Source organism: Solenopsis invicta, chromosome 1 (assembly GCF_016802725.1).
Source record: "Solenopsis invicta isolate M01_SB chromosome 1, UNIL_Sinv_3.0, whole genome shotgun sequence".
Lineage (NCBI taxonomy): Eukaryota > Metazoa > Arthropoda > Insecta > Hymenoptera > Formicidae > Solenopsis > Solenopsis invicta.
The window spans coordinates 4,564,880-4,586,219 of NC_052664.1; the positions used below are offsets into that span (position 1 = coordinate 4,564,880).

Sequence of the window (21,340 nt, forward strand, 5' to 3'; positions counted from 1 at the left end):
TAGTGTAAGCAATTTATCTTTAGTAATCAATTTTTGCTTTTAATCGACCTACGAATTAAGATATTTATTATCAACAGATTTGCTATAGCTACAAAATCGAAGCACGCAATATTCGCGCGTTAAATAAATTATAACTGATGGTTATTTATCGTAGATTGACAATTAGTGAATGCTTAAATTGAATCGAGCGACTAGCAACCGACCGAACGCGTCCTATATTTAGTCAATATATGACTGTATTCATTGTCTATTTGTGCTCTATTCAAGAACTTAATTTTTAAATTAAGTTCTTTTCACATGACGTAACTATTGATACACAGACTATAAAACATTGTAAAAACATATATTTAAAAAAAATAAACTATTTTAAACATATCACATCACAAGCGGACAAAATTGAATAAAACTAAAATTAGATATTACTGTCTACTGGACTAGCTCAAAGTGAAAAATTGAGAACAAACCGAGGAACAAACCTATAATAAGTATAAAAAATTTATCCAAACTTCTTTAAAGTAATCGCTAAATAGACTAAACAACAAAAAATTAACTTTTTTCCCTAGACTTAAACCTTTATAAACAATTTTCTCTAAATATTTAGGTGCTAAATACGAACCTGACCCAAGAATATCTCTATCACGTCAGAATTTGAAGAAATCTGCTAAGTTACTACACTAGGGAAAAAAATTCCTAAATTTTAATAAATATTTATTTAAATAGTACCAATAAAATATTTATTTACAGTACATAAATATTTACTCTATAAAAAAATAATACATTGAAAAAATATTGTTAAAAAATTAAAATATTTAGTCCGATACGATCAACTAAATTGGGTTAATTCAACAGTTATTTAGTGATATAAATAAATTGTATAATTTATTCATATTAATCATTCAAATTTTTTTAACCAAGGACAAAATAGTTTAGTTTGTAATGTAACAAATGTTTTTTCTCATTGTAAATTAAATTAGTGATTCTTGTACAAAATAAATATATACTTATATTTACTAAATATTTCATTAGTATTCATTAATTCAAATAAATATTTATTAAAATTTAATAATTTTGTCATAAGTATAAAAATTGCAATTTTATCATTTTACGACCATTAGTTAATAAACTGGATTAGGATATGCTACAAATATAAGGTATAAACAAAAGTTCTATACTAATATTTTAAGATAAAAAACAGATCAAACAAAAGCAGTTTTAAAATTATATCTAATCTGCCTTAAGCTGAGCTATAAACTCGTTAAAAGGTATATTAGTTCTAAAAGACTTTCTACAAAACGTATAACACGTTATACATTTTTATATTTTTATGGCTGAAACGAATCTGAAACGAATCTAAACTTATAAATTGAGAAAAGCGGCTAACCAGTCGAAAACGGATCTTAGTACACAATAACGACATTTTAGCTGAGTTCATATATATTTAAGATAGACTGAGGAGAATTGGATCATTTTTTCTTAATAGATAAAAAAATAAAAAATTAATTTTGTTATTAAATTTTACAATAGATTTTTAAACTTTACATCTTTAGCTCCAGTTTTATATAATAAAATAATAAATAAATATGCATTTCTTATTGCACAACGAAAAAAGCAAGAAAAAGAAATTATCCGATTTACTCCAACATTGGCGAAACAGATCACGAATTTAAAAGAAATAAAATCTAAAAAAAAAATAAATAAAACTAAATGAATAAACTCTTTGAAAGAGTTTATTTCGTTACACATTTACACAAAATTGCGATCGTAATTTTGTATAAAACAAATTTTTTCGCGCACTCAGAATTTCCGTGCCTATCATCGACTAGTACTAAATCACACGCAATACAGAATTGTTGTCTATTGTTTCCACTGCAGAAGGAACGCGCAGAAAATAACTAACATGTAAAAAGTAATTAACATGATAAAACAGATCGTATGAAATAAAAAATTATGATAACTGTCTCAAAACTTGTGATTTGATTCGCCTCGGTCTACCGTACAAGTTTCTCTGATGCTTGCCGCATGTCTACCGGATCTTAAAACACAGCTGTTAAGTAGAACAAGAAATGTAATATCACAAATTAAATCGTTAGTCAATTTAATAATTTTAATGCCTACAGGCATGTCTGCAATCCCCCATATCTTTAAAACTGTAAAGAATTTATTGCGAAAAATATTACCTCAGTCAGGATTTGAACCTGAATCTTCCTACATTCCGTGCGGGTGTCTTAACCAGTTTGATCACTAACAAGACACTTGATAATATTCATCATAACAATTAATATTTAGGAAAATACGGAAAGCAGAGAGATCCAGGGATTCAAACCCTGATCGAGATAATATTTATCACGATAAATGCTTTACAGTTTTCGAAATAGAGGAATATTGTAGATACTTGTAGGCATCAAAATTATTAAATTGACTAGCAATTTGTGATAAGGGAGAGTGGGGTAAATCAGACCGTGTTCTAAATCAGACTTTTTTAATTTAAATGAATACAGTTAAGTAGATTTGCGTGCCATTTATAATGTAAAGTCCTTATAAGACACCGACACATATGACAGCAGTTTGACAGTTCTCTGTCATAGCATTTAAAGAATATGTATTTTCAGCCATCGTGCAAAAATTAAAAGAAAAAAAAGAAAATTCTTGTAAAACATTATTTAAAAGGTGTTACAAATTTGAAAAATAATTGATTTAAGATAATTAAAGAGTGTAAAATTCAAAAATATCAATCATTTTGTGATCTCTTTTACGGTTTATAGTAAAAATTGTTTCAAAGTTCGAAAGGACTTATGTCCAAATCAGATTTTTACGTCAAAATTGCAACCTGATCGTAGTACTGATAATCGGCCGATCAAATCTGGTTCTAGAAATTTTAAATTAGTAAAATATTATGAGCCATCAGACTCGGAATAATTGAATTTTATTGATTTCAACTCCAATTGTATAATAACAATGTCATAACATGACCAGGAAACGTCTAACTATATAAACTGTTACTAATTTGTTTTTCTTTTTATGAAATTTTTATTTTTTACTGTCAAATTGCTCGATTTTATTCAATACTAAACAAAAATAGATTATAATCTTTTGAAATTCTATTTAAAAAATTGATAAAAATGAGAGTGTCCGATTTGGACCAGGGGATGGGGACCGGTCCGATTTGGAACTACCGGTTTCGGAAAAAGCATTTTTACATTTTCCCTTATAGTTCAACACAGATGAGAGATACGTCAAAATAATCTCAAGCAAAAATAAAAGAAATTAAATTATCTTTTCAATGGCACCTTCAGTTTTACGATCGGACTTTATTTGCGCTTTACAGAGAACAAAAACTAGGTCCGATTTACCCCACTCTCTCCTATTACATTTCTTTTTTTGATAATAAGAAAGCCTTCATCGGTCGTAGCTAGATCTTAGTGCCTACATTTATTCGTGTATATATTCGTATATTTATTTGATTTTATATACTTCTTCGAATTCAATCAGAATGTGCGCCGAATTGTTGGAATTTAATAAAAATCGTGATATTACTAATTCTTATTCGACATGCTGTGTTACGACCGGAAAAACAATTCGGCGCACATTCTGGATAAATTCGAAGAAGTATATAAAATCACATAAATAAATATAGGCATTAAGATCTAGCTACGACCGATGAAGGCTTTCTTATTATCATTGTGTTATTACACTATCGGTCCAAAAACATATTTCTATTTCTTTTGCTGCGTTTTAAAGTCCGTCAAATGCGCAATTCAGAAGAACCCCTAAATGAGTTGGATTGTTATAAACATAGTATCATTTGAGGGTTTTGTCAAAAAATTAAAAAAACTACTTGGGTTATAATAGGTTGGTTGTTACATAAGTGTGTTCAGATTTTGGCGCGCTCATTTTGGCACCTAACGGAAAAGAAAAAGTTAGGTGAAAGAGAGTCCATTGTTAACGCTTACTGTATAATTGTACTATAGAGTTGTAGCCTTAAGACTTGTGCACACAATGCTAGAAATCGATCCGAGATCTAGATTTAAGTTCTCCAATAGAAATAATTGTACTTTGATGATTCTACATAGCGTTATAGTTAAATATGTAAGGTTAGCTACTGAACTTTATATCTTTTTATACTTTATTGTGATAAAGGTTATAAAAATTACAATTTCCAGTGTCCAACGTCACATTCATCAATTATTTATAAGGAAATATAAACTATGAATTGAATCTAGCAATTAGTATAGAATAGGATGCATTTTGGGAGTGTCCCAGTTACGCACAGACCCAATTAAACACCACCAATCATAGCGGCCGATGCCTAGAGTATTTCCGTTGGTTGGGTTAGATTAGATTACGTGATTGATGGTGTCCGATCGGGTCTATGCGCAACTGGGACTCGTCCTGCATTTTTCTGTATGTACAAGATTTTTATTCGAGATTTTCATCCGAGTTGCCTACAATTCGAGTTTTTAGTAACTTTTTCTCGGATTGAAAACTCGGACCAATTTCTAGCATTGTACACACGAGAATTTAAACTATATAAAGATGAACTGCTAATGGTCTGCATAAACTATAGCACGGCTGTGAACCAACATGTTCCAACATACCCAGTACCTAACAACGCGCAAAGTTCAAATAACGCTATCCAACATCATTTTGTAACACAAGTATAAATATTATTTATATTTATTCGACGCATTTTTGCATGAAATGAAAGAATCTGACAGAAACAAATGTCGCTTTGTCCTGCAAAGCAAAATATTATTCGTTAAAGTTGATGACTATTTAGGTTAGAAAAACTGTCATGCTGACACGCTTAGTGACATATGCGCATTAGCACGCATGACAGCTAACTTCAGGTAGCACATACATAGATTTTGGGTACTGGTGGCGCTGCACATCTTGGCTACACGCGTGAAGTTAGCTTTAGTGATCCATATTTATATAGTCTAAGATTGCAGCTGTATTTTAGTGCTCAGTTCAAGAAAAATGAGTTCAAAATTGAAGAAAACGCCCTGTAACAACCAATACGGCCACGACAACCCACATCTTATGTTGTGAGAGGTAGAAAAGCATGGACAGTGCATTTATTAATAAAAGTTTTACGTTTCATTGTAAAAAATATAAAAAAAACGAAAGAACTTATGTAACAACCCAATATATAAATTCACCTAGAAAATTATTATTGAGTCTTAGGATCCGTTTTCAACCATTTGGTGGAACGTGTCAAAAAAAAATAAAAACCGATTTTTTAAATTATTTTTTGGTCTTAAGTACATCCGATTGACATATATTACGCTGTTTTTAAATATAATTACCTTCAATTACACATCTGCAAACAGTAGCAAATTATAGAGCACGTTAAACTACAAGATTTCAACTTTTTTTAGTCAGAAAAATTAATTTAAGTAATTTTAACAGTTTTTTTCATTTTCTTCAAATGTATATTTCCTTGAATTTTTAACTTTATCAAGCACATAATACATATAACAAACTTATTTGCTTATGATGACGTTGAAGTTAGCGGCCACTTCCAGCGGCCAGATCTGAAAAGCCAGAGGCGAATAGCGGTGCGGGGCCCCAGATAATAAAATGCATATAATGACGTGTTTGAGTTAAAAAAAAAAATAAAAGTCTATAATTTATAATAAAAAAGTTATGTAAGTTATAACTGAAGTTATGTAATTAAATTATGTAATTTTTTTATGTTTGTAAAAAACATCACGTCTATGAGAGACGTCAAAGAGTATGTAACAAAAGACTTTGTCTATAAAAGACACCATGTCTGTAAGAAACACCATGTATGTAAGAAAGACTTATTGAGTCTATGAGAGACATCATGTCTATAGGAAACATCGTGTTTATAAAAAACATTATGTGGACAAGAAACATTGTGTCCGCAAAGGACATCATGTCTGTTAAAGACACACATGATGTGCCAAATCCCACCGTGTAACCTCCCCGTGATGCACATCGGATAACATAAATAGCGGCAGTATTAATGTAAAAAAAAAGTTTAAACATACGTACATTAATACATAAATACATTTTTTTCATGCGTGTGGCCTGTGCACCATCTGACCGCTAATTGTTAATAATTTTTTAAATAAACAATAAGTGCGCGATACTGAAAAATTCAAACTGTTTCTGTTTCCTGCCTAGATGCCCCAGACTATATTTTAGAATTTTTTCTAAAAATCTATCACCATGCGTGAGACTTTTGCACGATCCGTTAATTGTTAATAATTTTTAAATAAACTATGCGTGTATAGTACTGAAAAATTCAAAGTATTTCGGTGTCATCATGTTCTGAGCTACATTTTAGAATTCCTTTTAAAAGTCTACCATCATGCGTATGGGAATGATATTATCGTTCTTGTTTATATACATATTATATATACATTTTATAATGTAATGTTATTACCTGTATTTTCTATATTTTTAACTAAATCTTTTTCCGTTCATCATTACGTGTCATTATTCTCATTAAATTTTCTATGGAAACACGTCGTAAAATACATTTTATTATCTGGAGCCCCGCATCGCTATTCGCCCCTGGCTTTTCGGATCTGGCCGTTGGATAACTTCAGCATCATAAGTAGATAAGTTTGTCATATGTATTATGTGCTTGATAAAATTAAAAATTGAAAAAAATATACATTTAAAGAAAATGAAAAAAACTGCTAAAATCAGTTAAATTAATTTTTCTGACTAAAAAAAATTGAAATCTCATAGTTTAAATTACGTGAAGTCTATAATTTTATACTGCTGTTTGCAGATGTGTAATCGGAGGTAATGGTATTTAAAAACAACGTAATACATGTCAATCGGATGTATTTAAGACAGAAAAATAATTTAAAAACACGTTCACCAAATTCAAAAATCTGAAAAAATCTTGAATATATCATATGACTCATCCACTAAATTTTTTTAAAAATGGCCGCTATTTTAGATCAAAAGATAATGCGATTTTAAAAATTCTGGATTTTTCTAAAAACAGAATTTTTAGCACAGAACGACAAAAAAATTAGAGTTTATGTATATGGATATTCTTTATAACCATGAATTTTTTTGTAAAGATTTAGATTTAACAGAGAAAAAAAATATTAATGAAAAATCACATTTCTTGCGATATGTCGAAATTGTGGGAATCTTTTAAAATAAAACTTGGCACAAAATTTTCTTTTATCTAGGTGAAAATTTGGCCCTATATAACGATTGATTACGCGCGGAGCCCAAAATCACTCTTCTTATTCCGCTATACCCTTTAAGAGCTAAAATTCAAGCGCAATGAAAAAATATTAATTGAAACAATGTAAAATAATCTATTTATTTTAAATCAATAAAGTACATGATTAAATTCTACTATTAAATTCAATGTATTTAGTTAATTAGCCGTAAATTTATGTTCCATTCCCTACCTTTTTTTTCTATCTTTATTGGCGTGTTTCTCTCTCTTATATAAGATTCTCTCGCTTATATAAGACACAATCTCCATTATCTCAGTTTCCATTATGTGTATCGTTTACGCGTAATTTACATGTCTATATACATGTTTTACATACATACAGATACATACGTCTACACGCACACACACACACACACACACACACACACACACACACACACGTGCACATCTATAGTATAAATAAATAAATAAATAAATAACATAAAAATACAAACTTTTTAAAATTTGTAACTCAAAATATTATAGCAATTTTTCAAAAAATTAAGTAAAATAGCTATTTCTAAGTTCATTAAAATTTTTTAATAGTAGATTTCGAGGTCTAACAATAAGAGCTGAATAAATCAGAGATTTAAACAATCACCTGCCACTAATATTATGCGACTCACAAATAGCTGACTGTATGACGCAGTTTATGATTAGCCAGCTATTTATATCTCAAAAATCACTTAAGTTTGAAATACAAAAGGCTCTAGCCGGATAAGGAGGGTCAAAATTTCCCCTCAATGGATTTGTATGAAATTTGACCCATCCTTTGTCAAAATGGAAAACTAAAATTTGTTATTATGTGTCTGAATCATATCTAATATCAGTTAAAATTTAAAAACAATTCATTAAAAACTCGCAGAAAAAAAAATTATTTACTAAAAAACATTTTTTTAAGATTATGGACGAAAGAGCCCGGGACTTGAAAATTTTAGAAACTCGATTTTTTTTAATGATAAAAAGATGGGTCAAATTTCAGATAAATCCATTGAGGGGGAATTGCGATCCTCCTTATTTGGCTAGAGCTTTTACAAATAACTATTTTTTTAGTTAATTTTTCGAAACCTTTTTGTTATAGTATTTTGAATCGCGAATATTAGGGTATTCTATAATTACAAGTAACAAACAAATATGCAAATAAAAAATATGTGAACTATTTTGCTATAAGTAAAATCGCCATGCGTATATGGCAGCGCTGTCGATAAATAATCGCTAGCGATTCACTTACTTGGTCCGACATATTGTAATTGTCGTGATGGTATGATGTTTGATGATGCTGTGGAACGTTCAAAGACAAGTCAAGGCTATCGTTTCTCTGTAACAAGTAGAAATACGATTTCTTGAGCAACTAAAAGGTAGTTTAAATGATAATTGTGTGTGAATAACAAATGTTGTAAACTTTGTTTAACATTAGGCAAAAATGACAATATACGAAAAGAACTGTTTTGCTGGTATATGTAATAACTTAGCTAGATACAGATCTGAAAATAATTTCGTTGAACCATTAAAATAATTGGTAATTATGTAAGACACATTAGCGTGATAATGCTGAAAAATAGTCCAAGAAAATTATTTTCAAATCGATATCTAGCTAAATTTCTAGATACTTCAATAGCGTGTTTTTCGAATAGATATAAATGCATATGAATTTAATATACATGAAAGAAATTAAAAATATGGTGATTGTAGTGATAAACCTTCCGATTCTTAATTAAAAATTAACTCTATTCTTAATTCGTCAATCCTCACTCTTATTTCAATGGCACATGCACAGAAGATAAAAATATCGTCGCAATGGTTATATTATTAACAAGTGAAAGTAGAATGTGTATTAGAATATACATCTTTCACTTATTTTCTCATTCATAATCATAAAACAAATATGAAGGAAAAGTAAAGTAGCGCAGAAAAAAAGTGATAAAAACAAGTTTGAAGTTCCGAGTTTAAAAATACAGAAATATAAAAAGATATAATTGTTAAAAATAAATTTAATACATTATTTATCTTTAATATCGTCTAGATCGTTATTATATTGTATTGAAATAACGATTGACTACGGCATCAATACGATGATCAGAATGCGGGATGGAATTTCAGAAAAGCATACATCCGTAATCAAGATAGTTGCAAGTGAGTTATGCCGATGGGCAATGTTTGACATTTCATAGTAACGGCCAGACGTTAGCAGGATGTTACCGCGTTCCACCGAATACACTGGCCACGGAACGGGAACAATGCAATGGACATAGCTACCTTCGTTCCTCGAGAAATTCAATGCTGTGTGTCATATATATGCGGTCTCTTAAAAAGTACATTCAAGTACTTAGTAGAAGTACTGAACAAAATAATCAATATAGTAATTCCATTAGTTATTCGAATTCTATTGAATGTTAGTTTCCTTTGCGTCATAAATACGTTATAATACAATATGCTACACAATTGCAATATGCAAATCGTCGATTAATATGCGTCAGTTCTCTGTTGTCCAATCGATCAAAAGAAAGGGAAGGAGAGAAATTTGCATTGGAATTTTATAATAGAGTATCTCGAAATAATGCTAAAAATTTCCTCTTTATGCACTCGACACATGTAAAGAAAAAATAGCGACGCAACCACATAGCCATATTTATCATTTGTTTATGTTTTTATACATCTCCTGGCAATCTAGAAAGGGACGTCCATACAGGTCTCGCGCGAAATTGTAGCTCGGTTGTAGTTTATGTTTATTTCTTACAATGTTTTGGAAAATTAAAAAGAAATTTCTTAGCGTATAAAGATTTTTAAATTGAATAAAAGTCAAGAAAGAAAAACTTAAGACAATATTTTGAAAACATATTTACATATACTATGTATGCATGAAAATTCTAATGTAATACGATAGAGGACAAGAGGGTATAATGGCTACTGTCGACAATATAGTTATCCCTATTATCTCCGTTATTACGTGACGTATTCTAACAATTGCTTATGGAGTTATTCATTTAGTAGCCCGCCGTTTTTTAGTGATGTTAATATGACAATATATAATAAGTGAAAATTGTTATAAGACATTTTTACTTTTGAGCACTTCTAAACTTTTTCAAGGTTCACCTTTAACCTTTAATTACTCAAACTTTCTCATTATTCTTAAACTAGAGTGTATTATCACACGAATGTACATACACTTAAATGTTTTTTTGTTATTTACCTTTTTATTAAGTAATACACATTTCGAGTTATACAAAATTAAAACAATAACATGAAATTTCATTAATATGACTTTTTTAAGCAAAATTTTTCTATCGAAATATTTCTTCAATACATCGATTGTCATTCTAGAGAGCGGTGTCTAAAACCATTAAAGACATCATTTTATGCTTATTGTTTCATGTTAAACAGGGATAAAATAATACTTCTAACAAAATTTCTAATGGTATTTCTAAAGTTTCTAAACACAGGAAAATTTTAAATCAAAAAAATTCTAAACAATGGAAAATTAAAAATGTATAATTTTGTAACGAGATACTGTCTTACTTTTAAACTAAACTAATTTTTTTAAAACACAAAATAAACAAAAGTTAAGGCTCTTATAAATAAATTAAAAATAGAAAATAATGAGCTCAAGAGCCACGCAGGATGTCAGACGCAAATAAATCACAGCATAAATTCAATGTCAAGCAAACGTTTCGACCTTTAATGACGGTCTTCCTCAGTACAGATTTAAAAATCAAACAAACAGAAATTGTGCAAAATCGTGATGTACATCTTCTTTCAACGTTTTAACATAATAAACGACGTTTACAGAGCGTGTGCAGAGACAAAAGCTTCGTAAAAACAACATGATTTTTTAAAATTATTTTTATAAATAATTTATAGCCATATTAATTGCCATATTACAACTACGTTTTTTTTGCAACCGATTATGCGGTGCATTAGATTTTTATAAATTACGTCCTAAATAATAAATATCTCATTACTTTGAGTCTAGAATCTGTCAAACAACACTTTGACGAAAATAATCGTTCAAGTTTCGACAGAAAATATTAATTAACAAAATTATTCAATAAAATAAAAATGAGTGCCGTGTTACCCTTTTCTCCTTTACATATAATGTAGATTATATATATACAGGATGATTATTAATTACTGTTCCCACTTTTTACCATAGGAGCACGCATTTGTAAGGTCTAATATAATAATATGTTAGAAATACGTATCCGTCGGTAAATCATGCTCCTATGGTAAAACGTGGAAACAGTCATTAATAATCACCCTGTGTGTGTGTGTGTGTGTGTGTGTGTGTGTGTGTGTGTGTGTGTGTGTGTGTGTGTGTGTGCGCGTGTGTGTGTGTGTGTGTATATATATATATAATTCTTTGTTCATTCCTTGTACTAATAAAAACGAGTAGAAATATCAATAATTCTTATGCGTTACCTAGAAAATTTCTCAGTGACTTCCACTAAAGATTACGAAAAATCCGTATATATGGGATTTGTAAGTTTAAACTTACAAACTGTTACTTACGAACTCGTTGTTCTTACACCGAGTCATATGACATCTCTTGTTCATCTTTATAATTTCTTTGTAATTTAATAATTTATTTGATTAAAAAATTGATTTCTGAACAAAATTCTCTAAAAATTGTGTTTTTATAATATAAATAATATAAATAAAAAATAATTTAATTCTTATATAATCATAAGTTTTTTATTTTAAAAATTTGCTCAAATGTAAGTAAAATAACGCGTAGATAAAACAATACTGCTACAGTCCTGAATGTGATAGTAAAGTGGGGATAACCTCGTTACTAGATACATACGTCACTTAGAGCCTTAAACCGCGCTCTATTACGAGATTCCAGTGTATTGAGCGCTCTAGGTAAGTGTTCTCTCAAATGCCAAGACATACAATTGACAACGTAATTATATATGACATCACAGAACAATTAAACAAAATAATAATAAAAAATATAAATACCAGAAAAAACTAAACAAAAAAATAAAGATAAATGTTAAATTAACAAGACCTTACAAAGTGCCAAATTGTGATATTTTAATGAAACTTTGTATACATATAGGTAATGTAAATAAATGAATTTAGAAAATATCAATTGCGGCCATAAAACTTTTTAAGAAATGAAAACTCCCCTCATATGTAAAGCGGTTTTTAGCTTTTTCGTATATTTCAAAAACTATTTGAAGTATCAAAAAATGTTTTATATAAGTTTCACAATTAAATGACCTCTATTCATTCACGTCAATATTATCTTTAAAAAAATATTTATTTTTCAAAATTTTTTAAATATTTTTCAAGTCACTAGTATCACCTAATAACAAAGATAATCATAATATTATATTAAGGCTATACCATCTCCTTTATTATATTTACCAAATAGTATTAATTATAATACCACATTAATAATTTATTAATGTACAAGAGCATTTAAAACGCGTATGTCGCGCTGTGTTGAACGGTCATGAGAAATATATCACACGCATACGATATGCGTATACAAATGATAAACACAAACGAAAAAATCTTTTATTGTTAACAAATTTCTCTATTAAAAATTAATAGTATCCGTATACTTTATTGTGGATAGATCATTAGAAAATCGATTTGTATTTTTAATTTTGTATTAATTTACACAACTTTTTGTAAATCAAGAAATAAAATAAAATAAAATCATATATATAAGTATTTTTATACAGAAATATACGAAATACTTTGCAAAGTATTGATCTTTTTATAATCTTACTTTACAGATTTTTTTCTTATTTTAGAATTATGGGGCATATAAAAACTTACAGTAAAACTTCCTATGAAAAAAGTAACTTTTTCTTGCAATAAAATTGTATCCAAAATAATAGTTTTTAAGAACAATCAATTTAAAGCTAAGAAATAAACGTTTTAAATTATACATTAATCAGAACATCCGCGTCTCTCCGAGCCATTTTACTATTTCTTTAAAAATTTCTCATAACTTGACCAACCAATATTGATCAAATAATGATCAACGTAACAGATCCTTTCAATAAAGCAAATAACCTAGCCATAAAAATAAAAACCGCTAGGTCTTTCCGAACTGAAATTTAATTCAAGTAAACAATCCAAACAGTCCCAGCCCTAGTAAAAATTGTGTTGAAAGAACGTATATCTCTTTCCAAAGTTTTCTTTAGACAAAACACGTCTAATAATCTTACACCAATAAAAAAAATTTTTTTTAATTTGAATCCAAAAAAGTTTAATTTAATTTAGGTATTCTTATTATTATATTAGCAAAAATTAATCATAAATGTAAACCAGGAAACAATGTAAAATATAAAAATGGATCAAATATTTTGTAAATATTATTCTTATCTGCAAAAGGCATATTTTTTTATTTGATTGATACAGAAATAAACTAGATATAAATTTTATAAGAAATTATGCATTTTGAACCCTGTATGTTACAACATACTTTTATATATTTCACACATACGTGCATATTTTAGCATATTTTACCGATATAAGTGAATATTTTTAAATATTTCACTCAAACTCAAATAAGCACAATATTTACATATTTGAGCCATTTTTACATTTCACAATGTTTCGTGATTTAGGTTAATGATTATCTTTTGCTAATATAATAATAAACCTAGAATACCTAAATTAAACTTCTTCTCTGGAGCCAAATTAAAAATTTTTTTAACGGTATCAGATTATCGGACGTATTTTGTCCTAAAGCAAATTCTGGAAAGAGAATATACCTTCTTTCCGTTTCTAACAGAATTTTTACCCAGGCTGAAACTTTCTGGATTTTTTACCTGTTTAAATCTCAGTCCAAGAAGACAATTTGATTTTCATGGCTAGGTTATTTGTTTAAAATAAAAAAATAAAAAAATTATTTTTGTTTAAATGTTTAATGTGTGATTAAGGGCTCCTCGCTCTATTTCTCCTTTTTTAATTGTTATTTATTTTTGTATTGATGAGTTCATACATATTTTATTAGAACATATTTTATTACTTCCTGCTTAATATACATATATTAAATATGTATGTGCTTGTTCTATTTAATATTATAATTTTTTTATGCCTTAAGACTAATTGAATTAACAATAAATATGTATTCAAATTTTATTAGGTTTATTCTGCTCCGATTTTATAAATATGTAACTTAGATAACATTTGAAAATTTTTGCAATAGAATATAAATCTTTTAAGAGCATATGTATTCTTTTTTTTAGAACAATTTTTGAACTTTATAGTCCATTTTAAAAGGTTTTAAATGAGATTTTTACAGCATAATTTTCTTCAGCAATTCTGGTGAGATTTAATTATTACTATTTTAATACAATTTATTTAATAACAAAATTTTCTAACTAAAAAAAATTTTAAATTATACGCTTAAAATAGAAATTTTTTAATACAATCAATATAAATTTGCTATCTGACTTAATAAAAATAAAAATTTATATTATATTTATTAATAGGTACTTCGTGAGTATCTATTTGTGTCTATTTCACTTGTCCTCTATTTCACTTTATTCTCAAAAAATAGAAAAAACATAGAATGATTAAAAAATTATGTCAGCGTATATTGTCCTGACTACAAAATATTTTAATTTTACTAATACCATTCAAAAAAAATTATTTATACCCATTTATATTTTGATTTTATCTTTTAATTTTATTTGTAAGTAACTTAAAGAATTTAAAACTTTTTTTTTAGTTTTCAGAAATTTATCAAAAAGATAACTTGACCATTTTTCTGGACATCGCAAACCAGTTAACGGAATTCGAAAGAGAAAAATCCCATTTGATCTTTTTTGATTTCGTTTGTATCTCAAAAAGTTCCTAACTATAGTGTATTTTAATTTTCAAAAATATGTCAAGAAGTGAAAAGAAATATAAGTGGGTATAAACAATTCCTTTTTAAATGCTGTGGCCTTTTATAACTAAATGTTTTCTTTCGCTTTTGGATATGTTAAAATATAGATAAAAATAAAGAATTAAACATCCACGATAAATGCGTACACACCAAAACACATTCTATGTTAAAACCGATTCTTCTTAAAATTTATGTGCTTGTTATTTTTGTATAAAATTAAAACACAATTTAATAAAACTAATTACTTTGTTTAGAGATAATAGCCAAATTTTTAAGCTCAAAATGTTTTATCCTACAAATTTTAATAGTTAAACGTGCAAAAATTTTTTCAAGCAGCTTGATCTATACAAAATAATTTATAAATGTATATTCACATTTCAAAGGATAAATCTACACATTAAAACGCATCAATCACGTTCTCAATAACGGTCCTCATCAATGTAAACTATAAACGCAATGTGCAATAATTAAATCAAATTGAATACTAAAGTGTGAAAGTCATATGAATCTTACGTAACGTATTCGAAATTAAGTTACAATTAAAAAATTATGTATTATCGTACAATAGTTTCTCTTCGGCAATTGGTTTCTTTTAAGGTCCCCTTATAGATGTTCCTTTACAAAAACTAGAAGGTGAATTTAAATGCATATACAATATGAAATTAATAATTAAAACATCAATAATACAAATAATGATATATGTTAAATACTTGACAAATATATAAATGTGAAATTAGTGCTGATAGATTACAAAGATTTATCAGAGATAAGACTTCGATAAAAAAAAGCTGTATTCAATTTGCACGCAAAAAGAAAAATAAATATCCTCAATTTTTAAATTCTGCAAATATAAATGTATCCTAATTTAAAAAATAAAAATAAATATTAAAAAAAAAATTAATCTCAAGTATCAAAAGTATTAAAAAAATATGCTGTTTCTTATGATGATGATAATTATATTTAATCAGTCGATTTAATATTACATGTTGAATGATAATAATGTGTAAAAATAAAATTCTTAAAATCAGAATTCTTTCGTTTGGCCACGTAATGATATAGCAATTATTAAAATAAAACTTAATTTTTATGATTCAATAGAATTTATGGAAAATGGATCTTTTATATTAAAACAATGTATCAAATTTATTAATTATAAATAAAAAATATAAGTCAATAAAAGTAAATTACAAAATCTAGCTCTTTTAACTTATATAGTACAACATACGTATAAAGATATACTATTGTTATAATATACTTTCAGTATCTGCAAACGTAAAACAATTACATAAACAATGACATTTAAAATAATATTAAAACGCTTATACCCTATTAAGTGTATTAAAGATCTAATTTTATTTTATATAGTATGCATAGAAAAAATAGATTTTTGTTTCACTGTTATACAAAAAGATTTATTTATTTTCTTTGTATCCTAAAAAAATATTTTCTTTTTATCCAATATTTTATAATATATTTCTAAAATTTATAAATCTATCCTAACTTGTGGTACTATTTATAAATTATTGCTTATAAGAAAATTATAATAAGGAAATGTTATATTTTTTATTAACTAATTTATTTTGTTTTCTTTAATACTTTTACTCCTTAATAATTTTTAATTTTTAATGGCTTTTATTGTTAATCATACAATTATAAACATTTTTTCACCTAAGTATAAATATACTATACAGCATTATGAAGCATTATTGTGCATAACTGGAGAATTATTGTAGAGCATTACTAGAGCATAAAAATGTCGATTTTCTGAACGTAAACATGCTACTGCTTATAGAACGCCGTCAATTAGTATGCCTAAGTTCAATGAAATTTTGAATAAGTAATATAATTAAGAAGTTCGTTCATTTTTCATGAGGGGTGCGCAGTAAGGAAAGCAACTCTTTTATTTTAGCATAGAAAAAAACGAGATAGAAAAAATCACTACCAACCTAACATATTTGAAATTAAATGTATAATAATAACATATTGTATCAAAAATACTTGGTTTTTAGAGCATGTAATAATTACTTTTTTAATATTAGAAGGCTCAACAATAACGGTTTGTATAATTGTGTAATATTATATTGTTTATAATTTAGAATAAAACATTATGGTGAGATATAGCAATATATCGCAATTTCTGAACAGTTATAAATGTTGTTTCAGTAATATTAATTAAAAAATGTTCTCTTTTATTATATAAATTGTATAAAACCTTTTAGAAATACAATAAAAATAAGCTATACGTCCAACGCGCGCCATTACTAATTAATATGTAACTGAACATTCGTTTATTAAATTGCTGTCACTTAAAAAGTTGAGTTTGTATACAAGTTTGCTATAAAAAAGAAAAAAATAAAAAAAAACGCGTTACTTCTAATACAGAGCTCACACATAAGTACACCGTACATTTTATATATATGAATTTTAAAACAGTACATAGAGTAATAAAAGCAATCCATTTACGTAAAAGAGCATATAATATAAAAAATATAAAAAAGTTTGCATTATGCACCTGCATTATTGGCAATAAAACTTCAAAATGATTGTATTCTTCATAAAATAATCTTTCGTTTAAATCGATTTGATACTTATCCTTATTCGGATCATTGCGTATTATATATATTTTATTGTACATCCCCCCTGAGTTGTTTTTTACTATCCCATATAATCAGATTACGTAAGATTAACAACACTTTATGTTATTGTTATCATCACTAAAAAAATAAAATGGAACATCAAACATCCATATATATATATATATATATATACAAAAATACATGTTTTATGAAGCATTTTTTAAATAATAAAACAATTTTAAAACATAACATAAATATAAATATTTAAACATAAAATACAAATAAAATATAAAAGATATAAAATATTTTAACATATTCTTGCTTATACATAATTTTACTATAAGTACATAAATAACAGATACATTATTTTGACAATGAAGCAACTAATTAACAACAAAAAAAATATGTTTGATATTTATATTTTTTATATTTAATATAATTTTTTTCTGGTGATTGCTAATTTAAACTTAAATTGACACAGTCACTATTTTTATCATATCAGCTCAAGCAATAAAATCGTGAAGAGCAACAGAAATTAACAATAAAAAAAAGGTCATAATTTCTGTTCATGTTTTATTCGATTGTGCTACATTGGTTACGAGCTTAATAAACGTATAAAAGTTATTATGTTTGAGATTTATATAATTTAAATAGAAAAATTTTAAATAACTTTTAAAAACACTTTAAACGTTTTACTTTTTTGATGAAATAATATTCCAATTTTATTACAACTTTGTTTTGTGACAAATTCAGTACTATATAATACTACATAAATTTATAATTATTTTGGATTTAAATTATAACTGTTTCAAACATGCAGTATAATTATTAAACTTATGATATTCAACTATGGTTATCTTATAGTTAAACGAAATTTACATGTAAATTGTATACTAAAATATTGACAACAAATGTAATTAAAAGAACGAAATATCATATGCGTTAATTTGAATCACATTAATAATGATATTCTATTTTTTTGTATGTAGTTTCATTTATTAAGTTTATACAATTTCAATATTGTAAGTACAAAAATTTTGTTCAATTATGAAACAAGATTTAAATAACAAGCTTTATTATAAAAATTAACTATACTAATATAATTTAGACAAATTCATAACTATTTATATAGAACTAAAAACTGTTAAATACATCTCATTTACTTTCGTTTTCCCAATTTTGAGGAGTAATAAGAATTACTTTATTAGAACATTAATGAAAAATCTCATAATATATCTTTTATATTACTATTCTATTTCTTTTCTTATGAGAAATAAAACGTTGCAACATCTAACAGTGCCGCATATTATTGTATGCTTTTATAAATTTAGTCAAAAAATGTTAACTAGATCCAAATTGAGTATTATCATACCTAAATGTACCTTAATTCTATATCAAAATATTTTTTCACAATAACCATAAATTCTGTTTTCTATCAAAATGTCTATCAAATGATTAATCAAACATATTTTTTCAATTTTTATAATACGTATAATATGTATAAACTTTTAAGTAAAAGAAGTTTGTCAATCAATGCAATCGCAACTCGTATTATAAAAGATAAGTCAAAAATGAGAAATAGTATAATGATGAAAATTAATCTAATTAATCAATTAATATTTGGTACTATCAAAGTAACATAAGATGAACGTCCTGGATTCACTTGCTCTTCTTCAGCATCTTAAAATTTCCAAAAAATAAAAATAAATGATACAAAATATCTTTCTAAAAGTTAATAAAGGTCAAATATACAGAGAGCTTGTCTATTAATAATGGAAGAAAAACTAAATTCGACCATGATTAAGTATAAATTTTTAATATAATTTTAAATAAATATTTGTAGTTAGAAGTGTAATTAAATATGCTATTAGTGTAGTCATACATATTACTTGCAAATAATTATTCCATTATTTTTTCCTTAACCTAATTTTTAATTCTTTTACATATTTTATATTTTTATCAAGTAAATAGTAAGCAAATGTTATAAAGAAAGAAAATTATATTCACTATAATTAAAGGTATGGTTGGAATAAAGGCTTATTATATAAAATCTTGATTTAGAGAAAAATTAATAAAATAACACACCCCCCCCCACACACACACACACACACATATATATGCATATGTGAGTGTAAGTTTATTATTTTTAACATTATAGCAATAATTATAAAAATGGAGCTCCTAGCCAAAAATTATTTTATCATGCAATTATAGTTACAAATATTAAACACTTTTCTATCTGTGTAGGTTATTTAAATAATATAATCTATTTAATTTATATATACATATACATACATATATATATATATATATATATATATATATATATAACTTTTCTTTTCAATTTTGTGCTGATTTTAGATATTTAAAAATTTTTTTAAATAAGACGCCAAAATTAACTAATTTAAAAATGATTTTAGAGCTGTATAAAATTCTACTAGAACTATCGTTACAACTACGTAAATCATCAACATAACACATTCTTCAAATGTCATGTGTTAAGATTTAAAGTGTAAAAAATAGTAATTGTTTGAATTTTATTTTTAAATTGCAATCAATGGTAGAACTAGAATAATACTAACTAGAATTTTTGCCAAAAGTAATAATATATTCTTGCTTCTCTCTCTTTAAAAGAATATCGTGATAGATTCGCAAAGTTACATATCTTTTAAATTTTTAATATAAAAAAATGAACTTTTTTATTTTTAGAACTATAAAAAGTGCTAAACTATAATTATCTTTTTTATATTAATAAAATGTCGCGCCAACTTCACAGATTCTAAATTATAGTAATTATAACCATTTTTTTCCTCAGTGAGCTACAAGTTATTAATACGAGTTAGTAACTGTTTTACACTCGCGCGAAATGTCGCGTCATTATGAGATCATGACTCGGGATTGCGAAGATAGCTCTCGCGCAACAGTAGTTACACTGCATAATATTACCGTGATCAACACTAAGTACCTTCTTCAGCGATAAGAGGATTATTTAAAATTTAGCGATTTTAATCTCGTAGACCCTTTGAATTAGTACAAATCATAAATTGAGTAGGATTCCAACAATTTAAAAGAAGAAATAATTTTCCTCGTAATATATATACATATACAACATAGAACATAAAACATAGAAATGGCGCAGAACAAAAATTGGAAGACATTGTACACCCAAGGACTTTGATTCTGTCCATGGGGAAATTTTCCAAACTAAAAAGTCGCTATCTTTCTACATACTTACAGTTTATGATTAACGTAACTACCAATAAAATCTAGTTGTTACATTAATCATAAACTGCGAGTATGTAGAAAGTGGTGACTTCTCAGTTTGGAAAATTTTCCCATGGACAGAATCAAAGTCCTTGGGTGTACATTCACCAATGTAATTCAGTTTTACATAATGTTAATTTTTTCTCACGTGTAATGTACCAAAATATGCAATATTTTTATTTAAATAAAAATAATCATACACACACACACACACACACACACACACACCACACACGTACGCGCGCACGTCCATACGTAAAAACAAGACAGATTAAATAGAAATTTTTTACGTAGAATAATATTGATGCAACAGTGTACTTCTAACGTAAATCGACAAAATAATAAACAGAATTAAATAATATAAAGAAACATATTTCATCCACTGAATATGTTGTAAGTACAAGAAAAAGTAGTCAAAAATTGAATTTT

General features: G+C 26.7%; 1 protein-coding gene across 3 annotated transcripts in view; it reads right to left on the reverse strand.

Annotated features, from left to right (window-relative positions):
• Positions 1-21,340, reverse strand: part of LOC105205392 (TOX high mobility group box family member 3) — a 280,237-nt gene that overhangs the window by 43,456 nt on the left and 215,441 nt on the right. For 2 of the 3 annotated variants that reach the window (XM_026138290.2, XM_039454995.1), the window contains one exon: positions 8,448-8,534. The exons of the other annotated variant lie outside the window; for it this stretch is intronic. In XM_026138290.2, coding sequence (XP_025994075.2) covers positions 8,448-8,534 — 87 coding nt within the window. The remainder of the gene's footprint in view (positions 1-8,447; positions 8,535-21,340) is intronic. 3 annotated transcript variants of the gene reach the window in all.